The sequence below is a fragment of the Amia ocellicauda genome, chromosome 8, assembly GCF_036373705.1.
Source record: "Amia ocellicauda isolate fAmiCal2 chromosome 8, fAmiCal2.hap1, whole genome shotgun sequence".
Classification (NCBI taxonomy): domain Eukaryota; kingdom Metazoa; phylum Chordata; class Actinopteri; order Amiiformes; family Amiidae; genus Amia; species Amia ocellicauda.
Genome location: NC_089857.1, coordinates 27,880,298 through 27,898,752, shown reverse-complemented (window position 1 = coordinate 27,898,752; position 18,455 = coordinate 27,880,298). Strand labels below are relative to the sequence as shown.

General features: G+C 36.8%; 1 protein-coding gene across 3 annotated transcripts; it reads left to right on the top strand.

Moving 5' to 3' along the window:
- The first annotated feature begins 11,793 nt into the window (after window positions 1-11,793).
- gsdf (gonadal somatic cell derived factor) lies at window positions 11,794-18,455 on the top strand. 3 transcript variants are annotated; one of them, XM_066710902.1, is made up of 5 exons: window positions 11,794-12,206; window positions 14,690-14,844; window positions 15,066-15,161; window positions 15,373-15,512; window positions 16,450-18,455. In XM_066710902.1, exons 1-5 carry the CDS (start codon window positions 12,073-12,075, stop codon window positions 16,591-16,593), a joined length of 669 nt encoding a protein of 222 aa, XP_066566999.1. In that variant the 5' UTR covers window positions 11,794-12,072; the 3' UTR covers window positions 16,594-18,455. The 3 variants fall into 3 exon arrangements, with proteins under 3 accessions (XP_066566999.1, XP_066566998.1, XP_066566997.1); XM_066710901.1 differs by having other exon boundaries at window positions 11,800-12,206; window positions 15,063-15,161; window positions 16,453-18,455; XM_066710900.1 differs by having other exon boundaries at window positions 11,801-12,206; window positions 15,063-15,161.

The window sequence follows — 18,455 nt, the reverse complement described above, 5'->3', positions numbered from 1 at the left end:
AGGAAAATAAATAACTTACCTGTAGCAGCTACATGAAAGGATGCAAAAAAAGGGAAAAAGTTGTCTTTTTGCACAAAGTCACGCATAGCCACAAGTACATCTTGCTAGTGTTGGAGCCTAGACATTTCTTATTTAAAAAATGTCTATTTACACTATTTGCTTTTACACTGTAGCAAAAGCACAGTAATTGATATGGCTGAGTTGTTATTAATTAACATTAGTATAAATACATATACATATATATACACACACACCACATATATAGTAAAACAAGGTGTTGAACTATACCTGGGATTGACAAGCTTTCTGCTGTTTGCATGAAAATAAGAATAAATTCAGTTAAATGTGTTATGGCAGGACATCACTTGAAGTTTATAGATTTTCCTCATGTGGTTCAAAAGCCCCGGTATTAAATTTTAACTAGCTGGAAAGAAAATCTGATTGTGAAATATTTCCACATAAGAGGACATGCAACTGCCAGTACAGGCTCCACATTTTTTAGGATCTACTATACAGATGCTATCAGGAAATGTATGAAGCTGTAAATAAGATGCCATCTAAATTAATATATGATTATGGTCATGGTGATTATTATTATGATTATTATACTGAAAAGAGAATAATGACTACAGCAGTTCAGATACCTCTTTCTGACTTTTTGAGCCGGTAGTCGTTTGAAGATGATGTACCACATCCCATGGTATTTTGCTTTCCCACTGCCAGAATAAAAGAAACAAAGAGCAGACAAAATTGAAGTGCTGAACAAACCAAACACCAAGAGAGAAGTGCGGCTAGTCCGCCTTGGCTCTCAGCATGACTAGCCAACAGGTTTTAATCTGAGGCTATTCAGGTATGCCTCCAATCCTCCTAACCTCTCCGATTGGCCTAATTAAGTTTAGCTGTGACTAACTCAGCTCTTGGCAAATGTCAATCTATCATTGTCTGTCCCAAAAAAAGGCTCCTTGATCCCCTCTGACTAAATGTATATCTTACCTTACAGTAGAGGATACTGCTCCTTTGTACAGGACAGCTGTCTGGAGTTTAATTATCCAGGGTAGGCTTCTTTATTTCCCACAACGAAGCCATTCTTAAAGGATGTCACTCAACTAAGTGGAGAGAATAAGATGGATCTGTTGTTAATGTTATTTTTTAAATCCACATTAGCAGCTAATACCACAGAGCAGTCTATACTCGTGATATGAAGTGCTATGAGTGAAAAAGTTGATATTGTCTCAAAGGCGAATGAGGACTCTAGGTGTGAATAGTACGCTTTATGACCTTTCCCTCTGCTGATGGTTGATCAGTGATCGCCAAGCCAGGTCCTGGAGACCCTCTGACCCCTCAGGTTACGCATGTGTCATAAACCAGGCGGCTCATTAAATGGTTCCCCTATCTTAGACGACACATAAAAGAAGGCTGGTGTCACTGAGGCAAGACATTTCAGGCAGCAGGGTATAATTCACGGTGGCAAGCCGTATGAAAATACACTGAGACAGTAAAAAAAAGAGTCACATTGTAGCCCTGTCTGTAAACCTGTAAATAACAAAGAATTCCAGTGGAGTTGGATTGAGATAAAAGTATATTTTACAAATGGCTTTGCCTCTTTAACTACAACTAATAAACCTGGTAGCCTCACACAACAGCACACACCCAACAAATTGTTCTCAAATTAACCTTGTAAAACCACATAAGAAACAAGGGTCTAAAGCCACATGGCATGGAATATGGAAAGTAAAGGATTGCATTAATAATGGCATCGGCTTCAAGGTGACTAAGGAACGGATTCATGTTATACATATATGCAAGTTGACACGTCTAAAGAAATGGGAGTGCATACAATTAGCAGTATCTGAGCACTACTTTTAAAGGATTTTTTATTTTTTATTTTATTACATCAGTACAAAAGAAATACATACAGGTCTGTAAAATGTAAGCATGGCAACCATTATATAATATGATTAGTTTTTATGTTAGGATCACAATAACAATGAGTGATACGAGGGAAAACTACACTGGAGCTACTGGTTATATTGCTATTATCTGACTCAATTCACAAAATACCCTAAAGATAAAGCCAAAGCAGATTGTTAAGCAATGTGGGGGAAGCAACTTAATGCAGAACAATACTCAGCTCTACAAACAGATCAGTTTATCAGGCGTTTATATATCCCATCCACACCTCAACTGTTTGCTGCCGTGAATATGTAAAAAAATAAAAATAAAAAAAGTGAATTCACACTTATCTGACATCAGTTTGCAGGCTGTGAATGTACAGATTGACGATGTTGTTGTTGTTGTTGTACACATAACCCAATGTAACACTGTAAATTTGAAATGTTGTGTGTTCTTCTGTATAATAATGTAATACATTTCAACATAGGCCCCTAATAGACACTTAATTGTACCATGTAGGCTTGTTGATGTTGAAGAATAATACACAAAATACATGTGCTGTGTAATGAATTCCTTAATAGTTACCTGATGTATTACTTTCACCAGTCCAGCAATACGATTAAAAATACATCTCACCTACTGCATTCACCACATTAAGATAGACAAGAGCAAAATAAACTTACCTTTATTAGGCTTTTTTTTGTCTTCTGGTAGCAAGTAACTCAATAGGCGGTTTACCTTCAATTTCTTAGCAGGGAAGACAGGGAATCCTTTTATTTTTACCTCCAGTTAAGATATATATATATATATTTCTTCCATCCAAAAGCAGAAGACAGATTAGAGGAGGCCAGTGCATTGGGCATAATGGTCAACCCTTCACCTGAGGCACACAGTGGACAGTGTGTTGTGTATCTATGGCCATATACCCACAGTCAGTGTCTGGGTTTCAGTCATGCTGCTCATTAGTAGGTTTTGTAACTCTCCAATTCATAGATCTAGCGATCTGTGTTAAGTGCCTTGTCTGGACCTCGTGATCAGTTAAGCAAGACAACAAGCCCCAGGTGGATTAGGATTAATCACCACCATGCTGCTTAAATCTACTGCTAAAAACATGAGCATAAGCATATAGTTCACGTTGTAAACGTGTAAACGTGTAAATAAACAGTGACTTGCCTTTGATTAACTTTTCCTATCAATCACTCCTATTGATTAGAATATATGCTGTAAAAACAGGTACACATTTGCCACTTCAGAAAGTCAAACATCTGTTGATAGCATGGTGATGTGTTTTCCACAAGAGATTCGATTTACCGGGACACTATTTGACGGAATGAGCTGATGCATTGCAATTTGACTTCTCGATGTACCGATTGGGCCCCAGCAGACACTTCCCAAAATATCATTAACATGAGATATTTTTGAGTTCAAAATGCTGTACACACCATATCTGAAGGGTAAGTGAGGATAATCACATCATAAATAATTCAAGCTTTGGGAATGGAATTTGTTTGCATGTTTTGTGATCCATTAGCTGATGCTGGATTTGGAGGAAGAAGCAATGTTTTCCTTCCCCTAAGGCTCCCAAGGGAACTACAGTCACCTGCTGGTGAGTTTTTTGATGTTTTATTTTATTTTTTAATTAGGAATGTGCACATGAATGTTGTGTATTGGCATAAGTCAACAGTTTAAAATGATTTCTGCACTTCAAGGCAGTATGAACTAGCATACAAACATTGCAAAGATTGGACACAACCACTGTCAGCCACAGTTGGACTCACCAACCTTGTGAGCAGAAAACCCAGTAGCTGTAGATTGATATTGGATATATTTCTGAAAGTATTACTTGAAGAATAATGCAAGCAGTGCTTTACATCAGATCAGCTAATTGTGTGTCCCTTTCATGTATAATTCAATATTTGGCCTAACATGGGGGGTGAGGTTGGGGGGGTTAGCAAGGTTTTAAAAAGTATAGATATTGCTACAGCTGCAGCTGAATCTCTTTTTTAGATGTATTGTTCACATGCAAGTTATTAAATGTGTAACTGCAAGACTTATAAGCTGATCAATTTGCTAGAATGGGAAGAATACAAAAAACATTATAATATGTACTGGATGAAGCAATTATTGCTTTTATATGCACACACTGAATCTTTAAGGGTTAGATAAGATGGTGTCCTTTGAGATATTGTTCATAGATGGCTCTGATAGGCTGGAAGACTTGAGCATTCCCTTAATGGTTCAATGTTATAATATGGAAGTTAGCAATTGAATATTTTGTTTGGAAATATTTTGCAGGTATTGAATGTGACATGGAACTATACTAATTCCTGTGGTGAATAGTACACATAAAAACAATTCAGTTACTTTAGACAAAGGCTTGCTGTATATGGTAGGCCTTGTCAGCTTGATCAATGATAGTTGTTGAAACAAGGGGCCGGATTAAATCAAAACTTTGACCCACCCGCTAATAGCAAACTACAAACCTGTGGATCATAGTGGTTACATTTATGATTAGAAGAAAGTGGCATCTTACTAAAAATGCAGCCACAACTGAGTACAGTTCTGTAGTTTTCTATTAGCGGGTGGGTCAAAGTTTTGATGTAATCCGGCCAAAGGTTTCTGGATATATATGTTGCTAGAAACATCCAGTGTGAAAAACACTCTGTAAGAAACAAAAGGGGTTCAAGTGCACAAACAGAATTTGGATTTAAAATTTAGATTAAGAAAAACAACTTATTTTTAGAATATTACCTGGCAGTACATAGCCATAGGAACAGATGCACTATATTTCAAATTTATTTCCTTTTTATCACTTTCATCCCACACTCCCATCTCTGTATCCATGAAAAAGGGTTAATTATTTAAGGTCTGAAAGTTTCACTTGAAATGCTAAATTTAGCCTTCTAGCTAAGCATCTGCCAAAGCTTGGAGCCCTCCCAAATACCACTGAATGGTAAATAAATTAGTTATTATGAGATATTGATCTGATGCTGACTTTAATACACTGGCTCACAGCCAGTTGGCTTGGCTTTCCTGCCCTTGTTTAAACCATACTATTTTGTAGGCTACGGTGCCCCTGGCACATCAAACTCAATGCAAACGACTTCTCAAGATATGCTTGAAAAACAAAATTAACTACCATCAAGTGTCTAATTTTGCAATGTGCCCCAAACCCCCTCCCCAAGCAAAACAATGTCAGCAGCTTTTCATGAGCATGGAAGAAAAGAGGTAGATTCTTCTCAAATGTCAAAACTATCAAACTGAATGATTCTACCATAATGCCAAAACAAGTTCAGGTTACGAAATCAACCTTGAGGACTGCTACAATCCTCCAGATAACATATGTGAGGAATTTAAAGCAACTTTAAACGGACAGGGGTTGGGGCAATCATACACATTACCAATCCATAAAGTGAATGCCAACAAGATGTTTTGACTCTTTTTTTCTATTAGTTGGACCAGCTGTGCCCTGGTTTTCAAAAGCACCAAGCTGTTGCTAAATGGAGATCTGTTCCTTCTATATGCTGAAATAAATGATACATTATCCTTTCACATGTTTTTTCATTTAAGCAGTATCCAGCTGTGGGGCTAAAATATTGTTTTTGCATTTCTTCAAAGTACCAGAGGCAAGAATTAATCTTATTCATGGCAATCCACCCTGAAGTCTGAAGATGGATTTGTTTTTGTGCTCTTCTGTTAGTTTTTTTCTTTTTCTTTGTTTCTGGTTTGAAGTTACATCCAAGCTGTCCACAAGTTTTCAAATGTCCACTCAACTAAGATAATACATAGAAATTGATTAGAACTTCTAAAAAAATAGAGCTCCTAAATAATGTCTCTTTGTTTGCAGATTGGGGAGGGACAATTCTTAAATGTGTGTACCGTTATCCAAGTAACACATGCAGACTGGAGAGACTACTCCCATGTCTCATCACTCAATAGGTCCATAACTGTTGTGTATAGGCAGTGACCACTCCGAGCCAAAGCTTTGAATGCTTAATCAAAAACAGAAGTTAAAAAAAATCCTACCATGTAAATGCTTTGTATTCACTGTTATATTAATCATAAAACACTATCTGAGATCTGAGATGACCGATACACCGATCAGCCATAACATTATGACCACCTGCCTAATATTGTGTAGGTCCCCCTTTTGCCGCCAAAACAGCCCTGACCCATCGAGTAATGGACTCCACTAGACCTCTGAAGGTGTGCTGTGGTATCTGGAACCAAGACATTAGGAGCAGATCCTTTAAGTCCTGTAAGTTGCGAGGTGGGGCCTCCATGGATCGGACTTGTTTGTCCAGCACATCCCACAGATGCTCGATTGGATTGAGATCTGGGGAATTTGGAGGCCAAGTCAACACCTTGAACTCGTGATCCATCAGACCAGGCCACCTTCTTCCATTGCTCCGTGGTCCAGTTCTGATGCTCACGTGCCCATTGTAGGCACTTTCGGCAGTGGACAGGGGTCAGCATGGGCACCCTGACTGATCTGTTGCTACGCAGCCCCATATGCAACAAACTGCGATGCACTGTGTGTTCTGACACCTTTCAATCAGAACCAGCAAAGTACAAAATTCAGTTAGCCATATAATTTTGTTTCTTTTAAAAATGTAAAATAATGGATAAAGACACTGGGAGAATTATTTTCATTTTAGAAGATCAATCAACTTTTATTGGATATAAAATAAATATAAATATATAAAACATACAATATGACTCATTGTTACCTTATAGTCATTGAAATACTTATGTAATTATACATTTGGGGTAACCAGCTTTTAACTTGGAATTATTCAAACGCATACACATACATATATTGTATATATAAGTGTGTGCAATTCATATTTAAATATCTTTTAAAAATAGTTTTAATGGAGCACATATTTTTAAATATTTCAGCTATTAAGTTAGTTGGTCTTTACAAATACAATATCAAATACAAACATACTTGTCCCAGTTCAGTAAAGGATGCTTCTGTTTGGCAACAGTTTGCCAACTCTGATGAACAATCTGTGTTCCTTTTGCTCTGGTGAGTGTGGATTATATAAATACTTTTTCAGTGTTAAAATTAACACTGTTTGAGTTAATCCAACACTGGTGAATTTACTGTGTATATTTGGTTTGATTGGTGTAAGTCTGCAGTTCTGGAGAAAGGTGGAATGGGGCAGAGAAAAATATGTTTGACCTTGAAAGTGTAATTGCTAGTCCCAAATTGTACAATAAAATGAGAGCTATAGAGACAACTACATAAAAGTATACATGATTTTTAAGTACAAACTGGATTTGAAAAATACAGTTTAAGAACCCTGTAGTTTAGCTAAACAAGGAAGGAATGCAACTGGCAACCAGAAACGGTATCGTAAGGCAACAAACGTGTAACGCATTCAATATTTTGGCCATTCAGATCACAGAGTACCCCTTTAGCTTTTGCATTGAGCCAAACATACTCTGTTTACTGTGAATTAACTTGGGACACACACTCCAGCAGTTGATTTAAGCCATTATGGCCCTAAACAAAACCCTTGCCAAAGCAAAGGATAGAAACCACTACAAATTTCACTGACTCCTTTACAGACAGAAAATTATCTTAGGATGTGCTTAGTGAATGTGAAATAAATGTTTTGCAGCTGTAGTTCCTCCCATGTTTACTTAACCTGAAGACATATTAATTTCGGAGTGTACTGGAAACATTATGTAATGCAATTAAGATTGTTCACTCCCAAACCCCACATCCAGCACATTGTCTGTTGAAATGTTATTTTTGGTAATGCATCTTATTTTTCGGCTTTACTGCTAAACAACCCCTGACGCATTATCTAATGTATACAAAGGTTATTTGAATGGGAAGGCAGACTAGAGGAAAACAAAGCAATTGTGAACGTTTTGATCTTAGCATTGACTGTTTTTATTATGAATTACCTGTTTTTCTCAAGGCATTCTTTATTGTGATTTTGGATTTTAAAAACAAAACTCGTGCTATGAATGCTTCACTACGATGTATGTCAGTTTATCAGTGAATTCTAGTTAATTCTACTGTCCTGTTTTGATCCCTGGGTTGATATTTGGTGTGGCAAAGAAAACCATAAGACTCTCAGAGTTGAAAGCTGTAAAATGCTAATGTCCTGGGGCTCTTGAGGACTGGAGTTGAAGATCATAGATTTACAGCAGAGGCAGACTGTTTGTAGTGTTTCTGAGGTCGGTGCTGTTGTTGAAATGCTGTTGACAGCCAGCAGGGATCACCTGTATCTGTCCCTTTTAGAGAAAGCTCAGTCTTTGCAAGCAGCACCATCAGGAATACTGAAATATTTGAGTCAACTGAGTAGTACACAGTAAAGAATACATTCATAGCAAGTTCATTGTTCTTATTTTGGACACATCATTTGTAATATGATGATTAGGAGAATTAGAAATCAGAAATATAGGAAAATATTGTGTGATATTATAATTATAATTCTTGAATGATCAGCTTTAGGTGTATTAGCTCATTTTAATGGACTGGGTAAATGAATGGATTTATCTTCCAGGAACACAAATCTAGTTCTGGGAGATTTATAGTTATATTTTTAAAAGGAGATATTATTTCTTAACATTTTGGGGGAGAAAACTTCACATAATGATCTTTCCCCATTGACATATATATTTCTTCATGAGTAATGCTGTAGTTTTCTGACTCTGACTATGCATATTTTCTTTTTCAAACACTTCTAACATTCATCTAAGTGTGATGTCTGATGTTGCCCTGTACTGGATGAAGTGGTTAAGGAAAATGAATGTATGGATGTCTGAATTCAGCAAAGAGCCTCCATCAGGAAATGTACAAGAAGCTGGGCACCACCTGTGATGATGACTTCTTTAGTCCAACTCATTATTGCCCCTGCTGGGAAATGAACCAATGACCCTTTCTTTTTTAAGTATATATGCTGCTTGGAAAATAGCTGCTTAGTAGTCAGTGCTTTTACCTGTCATATCAGTCTATCTGGTAACTTGAGGTCATGTAATATTAAACCAAGCAACCAAGCTTTCCTTCAACAAGCATGGCCCCATTTCTCATCAATTATTTTAATAAGACAGTGATTAACTCATCCATATATCTGTCAGTTCAACAGTTAAATTCAGATTTTTTTTTCCTCAGTTCTTTTAAGGTCTAGCTAGTCTAGCTTTGATTTCTTGATTTGGTGTTCTTGTCCTTTGCTTGAGAAACTGATCAGACTTGGGGCATTTTGGATTGCTGAAACTGAGCCCCAGTAATCTTATTTCATAACTGTTCAAGATAAACTGTTTTCACAGACTATTTACTGAAGGGAGACAAACATTTTTCACATGCCTTTGTAACAGTTCACCACATGCTGTGGTGGAAGAGACTCTTATACCCTTTATGGTAAGGGCAACCATTGCTATTGCTTCACAAAATATGGTTTAGATGAACATAAAACATGTGCTGATAGGAGTGTATAAATAAAATATCGGCAATTTGTCCATTCATATCATATTAGCATCTGTTAACATTGAAAGGTTTTACCCTACCCTACACAGTCAACATGGGTGTGTTGCTTTTAGGTTTCAGGCCTATGTTTACCTTACATTGGCTTACATTTTTCAATGTTAAAAGTTGCTAATATGATTGAATTCACCAGAAAAATACTTTACTATGTATAAAAATACTTGATTCTGTATACTGATTCTGTACCCTTGTGCAAGGTACCTTACCTAGATTGTTCCAGTTAAAACCCAGCTGTATAAATGGGTAATTGTATTTAAAACAAATGTGATCTATTGTAACAATTGCAATTTGCCCTAGATAAGGACGTCTGCTGCAAAATATAAGAATAACATTTACACTCCAATCAACACGAGGACATACCTATTTGTTTGTGAAATGCTGTGCAAAATGCTTGGATATTTGGATTTATGATGTTTATAAACACCTTACTACTTTTTTTGCTTTTCGTTACGGTTAAATGAAATCACAAAATGCTTTTTGTTACACTAGTGTGGAATACATGAAAAGATACAGCAACAATACTGTGCACACAGACAAAATGCAGAGACTAACAGAAACACACAATAAGATGTAGGCTGGAATTCTTGTGTCAGTCATTGTCAGCACAGGGCTGTAGACTCGTTTATTGTGCCCTATTGTACAGACAGCAAATCTGAACAGAGAACATTTAGTAGTTGGGTATGGGTGCAATTCTGCATTTTAAGGAGGTAGTGGCAAAAAATATTTGAAGAAAAAAGAGACTGAAGTAAAGATAAAGCACAAAATGTCAGAACATTTGAAACTAAAGTTGAAAAACAACAATACAGCCAACCCACATCCAGGATTGAGCAAGACTTTGTGACACAAATAGAAGATCAAGGGGCAGCCTCAAGCGATAGGATGTTTTCAACAAGAGCATGTCAGAAATTGGTCAGAGGCAGAATATTATGATTATAGCTGCAATAAAAAATTATACGGAGCTAAAGTAGAACAACAACAACAACAACAAATATATATATATATATATATATTAACTTATATTCAGTTTTCCTAAAGAGATGTGAAAGGAGATCGAGTGTATGAACCTCCATCTTGGGCACACCTCCGAATGCCTGATCCTCAGTCTCAACAGAGTAACAAACCCAATGCAGTAAAAGACTGCACCTCTGACATGGGGGGTTTGAATGTTCTAAGAAGTCTAGCGGGAATGACGTCACTGCGGCAGGCTCATTTTTACACTACAAGCCCAATTACACCAGTATGAACAGCAATATGAAATGGATAATCAGTGTGCAGACTGAACACCTATTTCAGCCTTTTGTTTCAAAAAGAATTTCAAACAGAATCACTTATCCTTGTATGCATATATGTTTAACCAAGCAGTGCCATACTGGTAGCAACAACTACAGAATCTTATCTTACAGGCCTAATTATTTGATTAATGTCATTAATTGTATCTGAGTGATGGTCAATCACAAAGGGGAATGCCTCCAGCCATGTTAAAAGGCCTGGAGTTCAGTTTTGAGTATTTAAGCTTGGACTTTGGTTTGGGTGTGAATGCATCCTGATTCCTCTGATTTGTATTAAGACTAATAATTTCATAATTGAGAATGTTGATTGGTGGAAAGTTCTCGGTGCTATTCTAATAGTGTTAGTGAAAATACTGTGTATCCATCCATGCATCCATTTTCAAATCACTGCTTCATTGGATTTAGGGTCATGGTAAACTGGGGCCTTTCTCTGCAGACAGAGGGTGCCATGCAGGGTACATTCAGGATGGGACACTGGTGCACTGCCGTAAGTAAACATATAAGCCAATGTCATAATTTATAATGGATATGTGCTGCACAGTTGCATTGCATCACTTGGGAATGAGAGTCTTTGATACAGGGGACTGATCCTTACACTTTGGTTTGGTAATGTCACAGATTGGTTTATGTACAAGACTCTGTGAAGCATTCTCCTGTTTATGATAAATGCTGCAGTTATTCTATTGCTTATGCAGATTATAAATCTGACTGTTAATCTGGAAAGTTGGTCCATTCAATCTTATATTGTAGATGGTACATTTTCTGGAGCTGATTGACTTATTTAAGCACTTCTTTACAAGGACAGTATGTGTTTTAATTGATTTCCCTCACTCTAGTCATCACAGATCCTAGTGGCTTCATTCTCCCTTGGCTGGTTTGTGTGGAACCTCAGTGTTTTGGGCAGATCACTGTTTGCAGTCCAAGCACCTGCTGGCGGAGGGGAGCTTATCAAGCTGTGAGACAAGAGCTACACAGACTCTGTGACTGTCCTCCCAGGCCCATCAGACAAGAAAAAAAACAAAACAAAGTGTTCCCTCTTTCTCTCTCTCTCCCTCTCTCTCTCTATCTCTCTCTCTCTCTCTGTGTCTTACCATCTCACGCTTACAGGACAGGAAAACAATGTAAAGTATTCCAAGGACAACCTGGTTCGTAAGGAGATAAAACCCAGGTTCCCAGGCTAATACAACTTAAAGCCATTCTCTTTCTGTCAGATCACTTCTTGGGACTTACATGCCTTAAATTAGCAAGACGTATTGAAAGTTACTGCTATTGGAATAAGACTGAAAAGAGGCAATTGCTTTAATTTTTCTTTGTTTTGTTTTTATAAGCCATCAAAAGAACGTTGCAACTACCTGAATTGTAATTACTTGCTCACTTGTCCTGAAGATGTCAGTCCTTATGCTTTTGGTCACAGTCATTTTTGGCTGTTCTCTTGGAAAGGCTTTCATTCTCCCTGTTGCCCAGGAAAACACTTCACCTAGCCCTTCTGTTCCAGATATGCCTGTAATCAAGATGACCAGGTGAGATATAAATCCCATTCTGTGTTTTTTTTAGGCTGGATATATGTTGCGTTGTTGGAAAATGACACAAACATTTTCAAATGGTGCTGAGTAAAGATTTGAAGATTAATTATTTTGCAATTACAGACTGGTGTATCAATAGTAATCTACAACCTGTGAGATCCAAAATGTGTATATACTTTTATGAATTGCATGTCCATGAACTATTTCCACTAGTCTATTAATAAAAGATGATTGGCTTTCCTAAGAAATTAAGGCTACATAACATGAACATTCCTAAGTCTTCATTCTATCCAGCAGTGAATAATAACTATGTTAATGGACCTGTTGATATTTGGATTTATGATGTTTTTAAAAACCTTACTGCTTTTTTTTTTTTTTTTTTTTTTTTTTTGCTTTTTCTTACGGTTATAGCTCCCACAAGTGCTTTGATTCTGTATTAGTCGTTCATGATAATAACTGTGTGTTGGCCTTGCATCTTTGTATCCAGTCAATAATATTCTGAATTCCCAGTGTTATAATGAAAATGTGGAATTATTTATTGTGCAAAGGGAATAGTCTGTAGAATGACTGAATATGATTGCATTTTGGTGTATTAGCAGCAGTCAGAATAAGAGCACAGAATACAGCAGCTCACACTACCATATTTTCCAGGTCATTATTAAAAGGTTGTTCAAGGAGCGCTTGGCTAATTAGCACCATAATTTACTGAATCCCTCAGGCGTGTAAGTTCCTTTCAATCTCTCCTTCTGATGGCTGCTCATCATATTCCTCCATCCACAATTGCATGTTGTTCTTAATCTCTGCGTGTTCAATAATTATTCTCCGGGGCAGTAACTTTTACTGATATATATATACTAGACATTGCATTGCACCAAAAAATACGTTAAGGGAAGAGTTGTAACATGTTACTAGGGCTGAAAAATGTTATTTTGATGCCAGATTACATTCCATTGAAGCTACTTTGGCTCCTGTTAGTGAGAGTTGAAATGAGTTCATCAGTGTTATGCTCATTACACTTAAAGGATATTTGGGCTCATTCATTTGTCAAAAACTGAACAAACTACCCAGCGATGTGGTTGAAGCTGAAAGTTTGGGAACATTTAAAAATAGACTGGATAGGATCCTTGGATCACTTAGTTATTAATGGACACCAAATTACCATGATGGGTCGAATTGCCTCCTCTTGATTGTAAACTTTCTTATGTTCTTATTTTATTTTGTTCTGCTACTCAGACAGGCCAAGGTGTGTTACATGGAGGCTACATAGTTAGACTTTGCAGCTTCAAGATGACCTTGTAACATGTTTCAACATTTTGAATTACATTCAGCTCCAGTTTGTGTCATGTTTACACATAGATATTTCCTTCCCTATTTACATGCTGATGTTTAAGAGCGTTCAAAGCTAGATGACAATGTTACTTGCAGAAAGGAATTTGAAAAATATATTTTTTTTCTGTTCAGGTATGCAAACCTTTACATTTCATTGGCTAAAAGTGTCGGACACCCCCAATATACAATAGAACTATATAGCCACCCGCATACAACCATACTACCATAATACCAACTCTGTGCACTATTGCCGGGGTGTCCTGTGTTATACTGCAGATTTCCTAATGCTGTAATATTTAGCTCAAAGAGCTGTTCTTCTTCACCAAGGTACTTTTTCATTTGGAACCATTATACAGACATTGAGTGCCAGTACTATATAATTATAATACCGCATGAAGTACAAGCCACAGTAAAGCTAAAAAAACAACATTCCTTCAAAAACAAAGACAAACTGTCTACATTGCACAATCAAGGGAGGTGTCAGCCAACTGAAAAGACACATGCCAACCAAAAAAAAGGGATTACATTACATTGTGCTTCCAGTATTTTCCAATATGTGCATAAGATGGCATAGTTATATTATTTCAGACAATTTTTCACTATAGTTCATACATATATTTATATTGATAGCTAATACTATAAGATTAAATTTGAAAGCACACAAAATAAAGTATTTGCAGTATGGAATAATGATCAGCAATCATGGGTTAAACTTTACAAGTTTGGCCTACAAAGAGCTAATTAATTATCAGTACCAGAGGAATAACACCCTATTCCACTTCCTTCAAGTTCTGATGCTGATCATGCACAGTACAGTTAAGACTGGGATTAGGGTCAGGGTTAGGGATGAGGTTGGGTCAAAGGTTTATACATGTGATTACCCTCAGACCTCAGAAATATTCGGGTGTTATTCCTGTGGCATTCATACATTAATTCATGAGGGATTTAGCTGACTTTATTGTAAAGCATTACCCTCACGATACTGGAACTCAAACTGAAACTTGATTATATTTTTCAGGAATTGCAGAAACTACAACTACGTGTAACAGGGTTAAGATTTAAAAGGTAATCAGCAAATGTTACAGAGAACCTCAAATGTCAACCAGGGACCATATAGGTTGAGCTGTTCTTGTTGTGTTTCCTGTATGCAGCTGTAAAGGCGAGTCACTACAGTCCATCAAAGACAAGCTTCTCCGTGCTTTAAATCTGGAGTGGGAGCCCCGAGTGAATCAGGATGTAATGAGCCAACTCCGAGATACCTGGAAGACTTCATTCAATCTAATGCATCACAATTCAAAAACACCTGGTAAGTGAAATCCCACTTTATTCCCACAAGCGGAAGCAAGTTGCGTCAGTGATGTAAAAACATGTGGGAAAACCACCATTGAAGACTATAAAATGTCATGTTCAGAGACTGGTGTTTACAACAGCATTCTCTTTATTGCACGTTTCAGACAAAGTGCAAACACACTTTGCTTTGCTCAGTTTTATTGGTATATTGCTACTATTTACATCTTCCTTCAGCAGGTTACAACACCTCAATTCAGCAATCTCCAATGACAAACTCCAACACCACAGTGGGTCAACAATGCTGTCAGCTGGTGTCACAGATCTTCATCAAAGGTAAGCACAACCTAAAGTGCATCCCACTCACATATCTATTCAATTGATCAAATTGATTGAATATGATTGTAGAAAATAACTGGGGAGAAAAAACAAACAAACATTGATATAGATATATAAAACATACAATTGGTAGGAAAGTACAACACATGCCTGATAAAAGAAACCAGTTTTAAGACTTCTCTGCTCTATGCTGTGCTGTTTCTCTCAGATCTGGGCTGGGAGAGTTGGTTCCTGTACCCTGAAAGCTTCACATACATCCAGTGTGTGAACTGTCCATCTGACTGGGACAGATCGTCCTCCTGGCGCTGCAGGGATGACATTCCCTCCTCCAAACGCCATCTCCCTCAGGTACCCCACACCCTTCTCCCGAGGACAGTTTTGCCTGCCTGTTCAATATTGGTTTTGAAGTTATTAACACTTCTAAACCAACTTTCACCAATTATCAATGCACTCCAATCCTTTCCCCAAACCTTCACGACATCATCTATTTTTATACTTCTCTCCTTGGTGTTGGAGTGCCCGAAGTGCTGTTTTTGACATCTCCCATCTTCAAAGGCTTAATACTGCCATAAATACAGACACAATCCTTCAATTTTAATATCAAGATATCACAGTTTATAATCAGTCGTATGCCTGGTTCAGCAGAAAATGCCACTTGAAATAACTGAAGACGACAGTACACACTACCGTAATTGTTTAAGTAACGGACGCCCGTCACATTTCAATATTTAGTTAATTGTGCTGTGGAATCCACCAGACACGTACGCTGGCAGCACATTGGCAGTAACTGCATTCATCCTGACAAGTTAAACTGTAAGGGTCTGCTTCTAGTGAGAACGCACACAGGTTGTGTCCCGGTTATCTCGGTGCTTTGTCTATGTGCACAGGATACACTGTGTGATGTCAATACGGCTCCTTGTGCAAGGTCGCCTGGGGATTAGGAGAGGAAACACTTTTCACTGCACACAGTTCCCAAACCTACTTTGCCAACAGCATATCACCTCAAGGCAAGATGAAACAGGTCCCTGCCATAATCCTATCATCCTGAGAAAGATGTAAGACTGGCACGCAGGTATTAGAAAAGGAACTGGAATGTGTAAAATACATTATTTTGGTTGAACTAAATGTCAAAAGTGATTATATATCTTTATATACAACCAATAGCTTTTATATATATATATATATATATATATATATATATATACCAGTGGGTATGTTTTAATTTACAATAAGTACGTAGGAATTTATGTTTTATAATAAATCTTGAATGCCTACTGTGCTTTAGCAGGTGCCGTGCTGCAGACCTGTGGCTGAGGACAGTATTCCAGTCATCTACATTGACCAACACATCACTGTGACCATCTCCACTATCACCCTGGTGCAAGAGTGTGGCTGTGCCCGAGACCCAGACACTGAGCCACAAAACTGAAAATGAAAAATCTTACATCACTCCACAGGCAACAAGTATTTATGTAATATTATGAGCATGGTGATATTTGAAGTGTCCCTGAAAGAATCCACCTATGTAGCAACAGTTATTTTACAACAGTGGTTCATAGCTCAAAACAACCCATCAGAAATGCAGGTTTCTGAATGTTAACTTGGGATTTTAAGCCTTCAGCAATGTATGACTAAACACAAATGACCCTCTGATCTCCTTAGCAATATAATGGTCAGTCAGTTCTAACAGCTTTCCCTTATAAGGCATAGGGTCTGTTGCCACAGAGCAATGAAATCATGAACAGTATCTCAGATTTCTGCACCACAAATTGGCAAAAGATAAAACATATCAATCAAAATTGCCCAGTGAATCTTCTTAATGTTCAACAGGACTCAGAAAAACTGTTTCCAATGCTTTGGATATAAATCCCAGACCATTTTATGCTGCTAATAAAAAATAAATTAAAAAATGCATAATTTCAATTCAGATTATCCAAAATATTTGAATCAGGTGGACCAGCATTCATTGTTAAGTCAATCAGACTTTTGCCACTTTTGTGTTTGCCATCTCATTGCAGAGTTGCAATATTAATATTTTGTCCTTAGCCTTTAAGATTCATTAGTCTGGCAATTAATGGTTTATAGAAATAACCACCCCATGATCAGAGTTTTTTTTTTTTTTCTAAATTAATGAATTTCTCTGAAATACAAAACTATTCATTTTGTTGCTCTGGGCTCAAGGGCAATGCTTTTGGCACACATGGGGGTTTCACATCTGGGCTGATTGTTTCCCATTTGTTGGCACAGAAAGCCTTGGCACAGGTGTGTGGTACACTCCGTGATATTGTTTTATGTGCTATGCAGACTCTGGGCTTCAGAGAAACATAATGTTCAAAATACAATGCATAAAATTAAGCAAATTATTGTTACAACAAGTAATTTAGTAGTAAAATGTAGAGGCATATTTTTTAACACATTAACAAGTACATATCCTGCATTTATAAACTCCCCAAAAATCTTATAAATGCTAAAGGATGTAAATAATTTATTTCACTGTAACTTTATATTAGATGTTTTCTTTATTATTATTCTTTCTTACTGAGTATATAGGCCAGTTTAATCTGATTTTTATTTGTTTTATTAATTAAGTTGAGGACAGTGCTGCATACTAATAGATCTTGTCTTGACTTTTAGGGGTTTGCTCAAGTAGTTCAAAAATATTCCTGGTTATGAGTTTCCAACTTAATATGAATTCTAGCTCTGCAAATTATGCAGCTATAAGAAAGAAAATGTAGAAGATAAAGACTCAAAACCTGCAACATACAAATAGGTGAATATGAAGTCTCTATAATTCAAATATTATTCCAAAACTTAAATATATATATTGAGGTTCTGTTTAAATATACTGATTATCAACAGTACTTAATTGTGAAGAGCGCATTTAATTAAACTGAAGTTAAAGAATTGATAGTGAACTTCAATGAGTGATAAAGTTTTTAAAACAACCCCCCACCCCACCTCACAAATCAATGAATAATATGTAGATGATAGATAAAGCATGATCCCTTCTAAAGATCACATTTTTGTATATGCACAAGACTGTAGACTCAACAAAGGGAATGGTGATCTAAGATCTGTCATCTCGAGTAAAAATCAGTTATTATGACATATAAAATAACATTGCTGAAAAATATTACAATTATACCTTTGGTGTTTTTTTTAATCTTTACTAACTTTATTTTCCATATTTTTTATGTTATATTGTGATGAAGTATAATCAGCCCTATGTGTATCTCAAAGTTTCCCAGCTATTTGTTGTATAAAATATAATAAAGCATTATTCTTCACAAA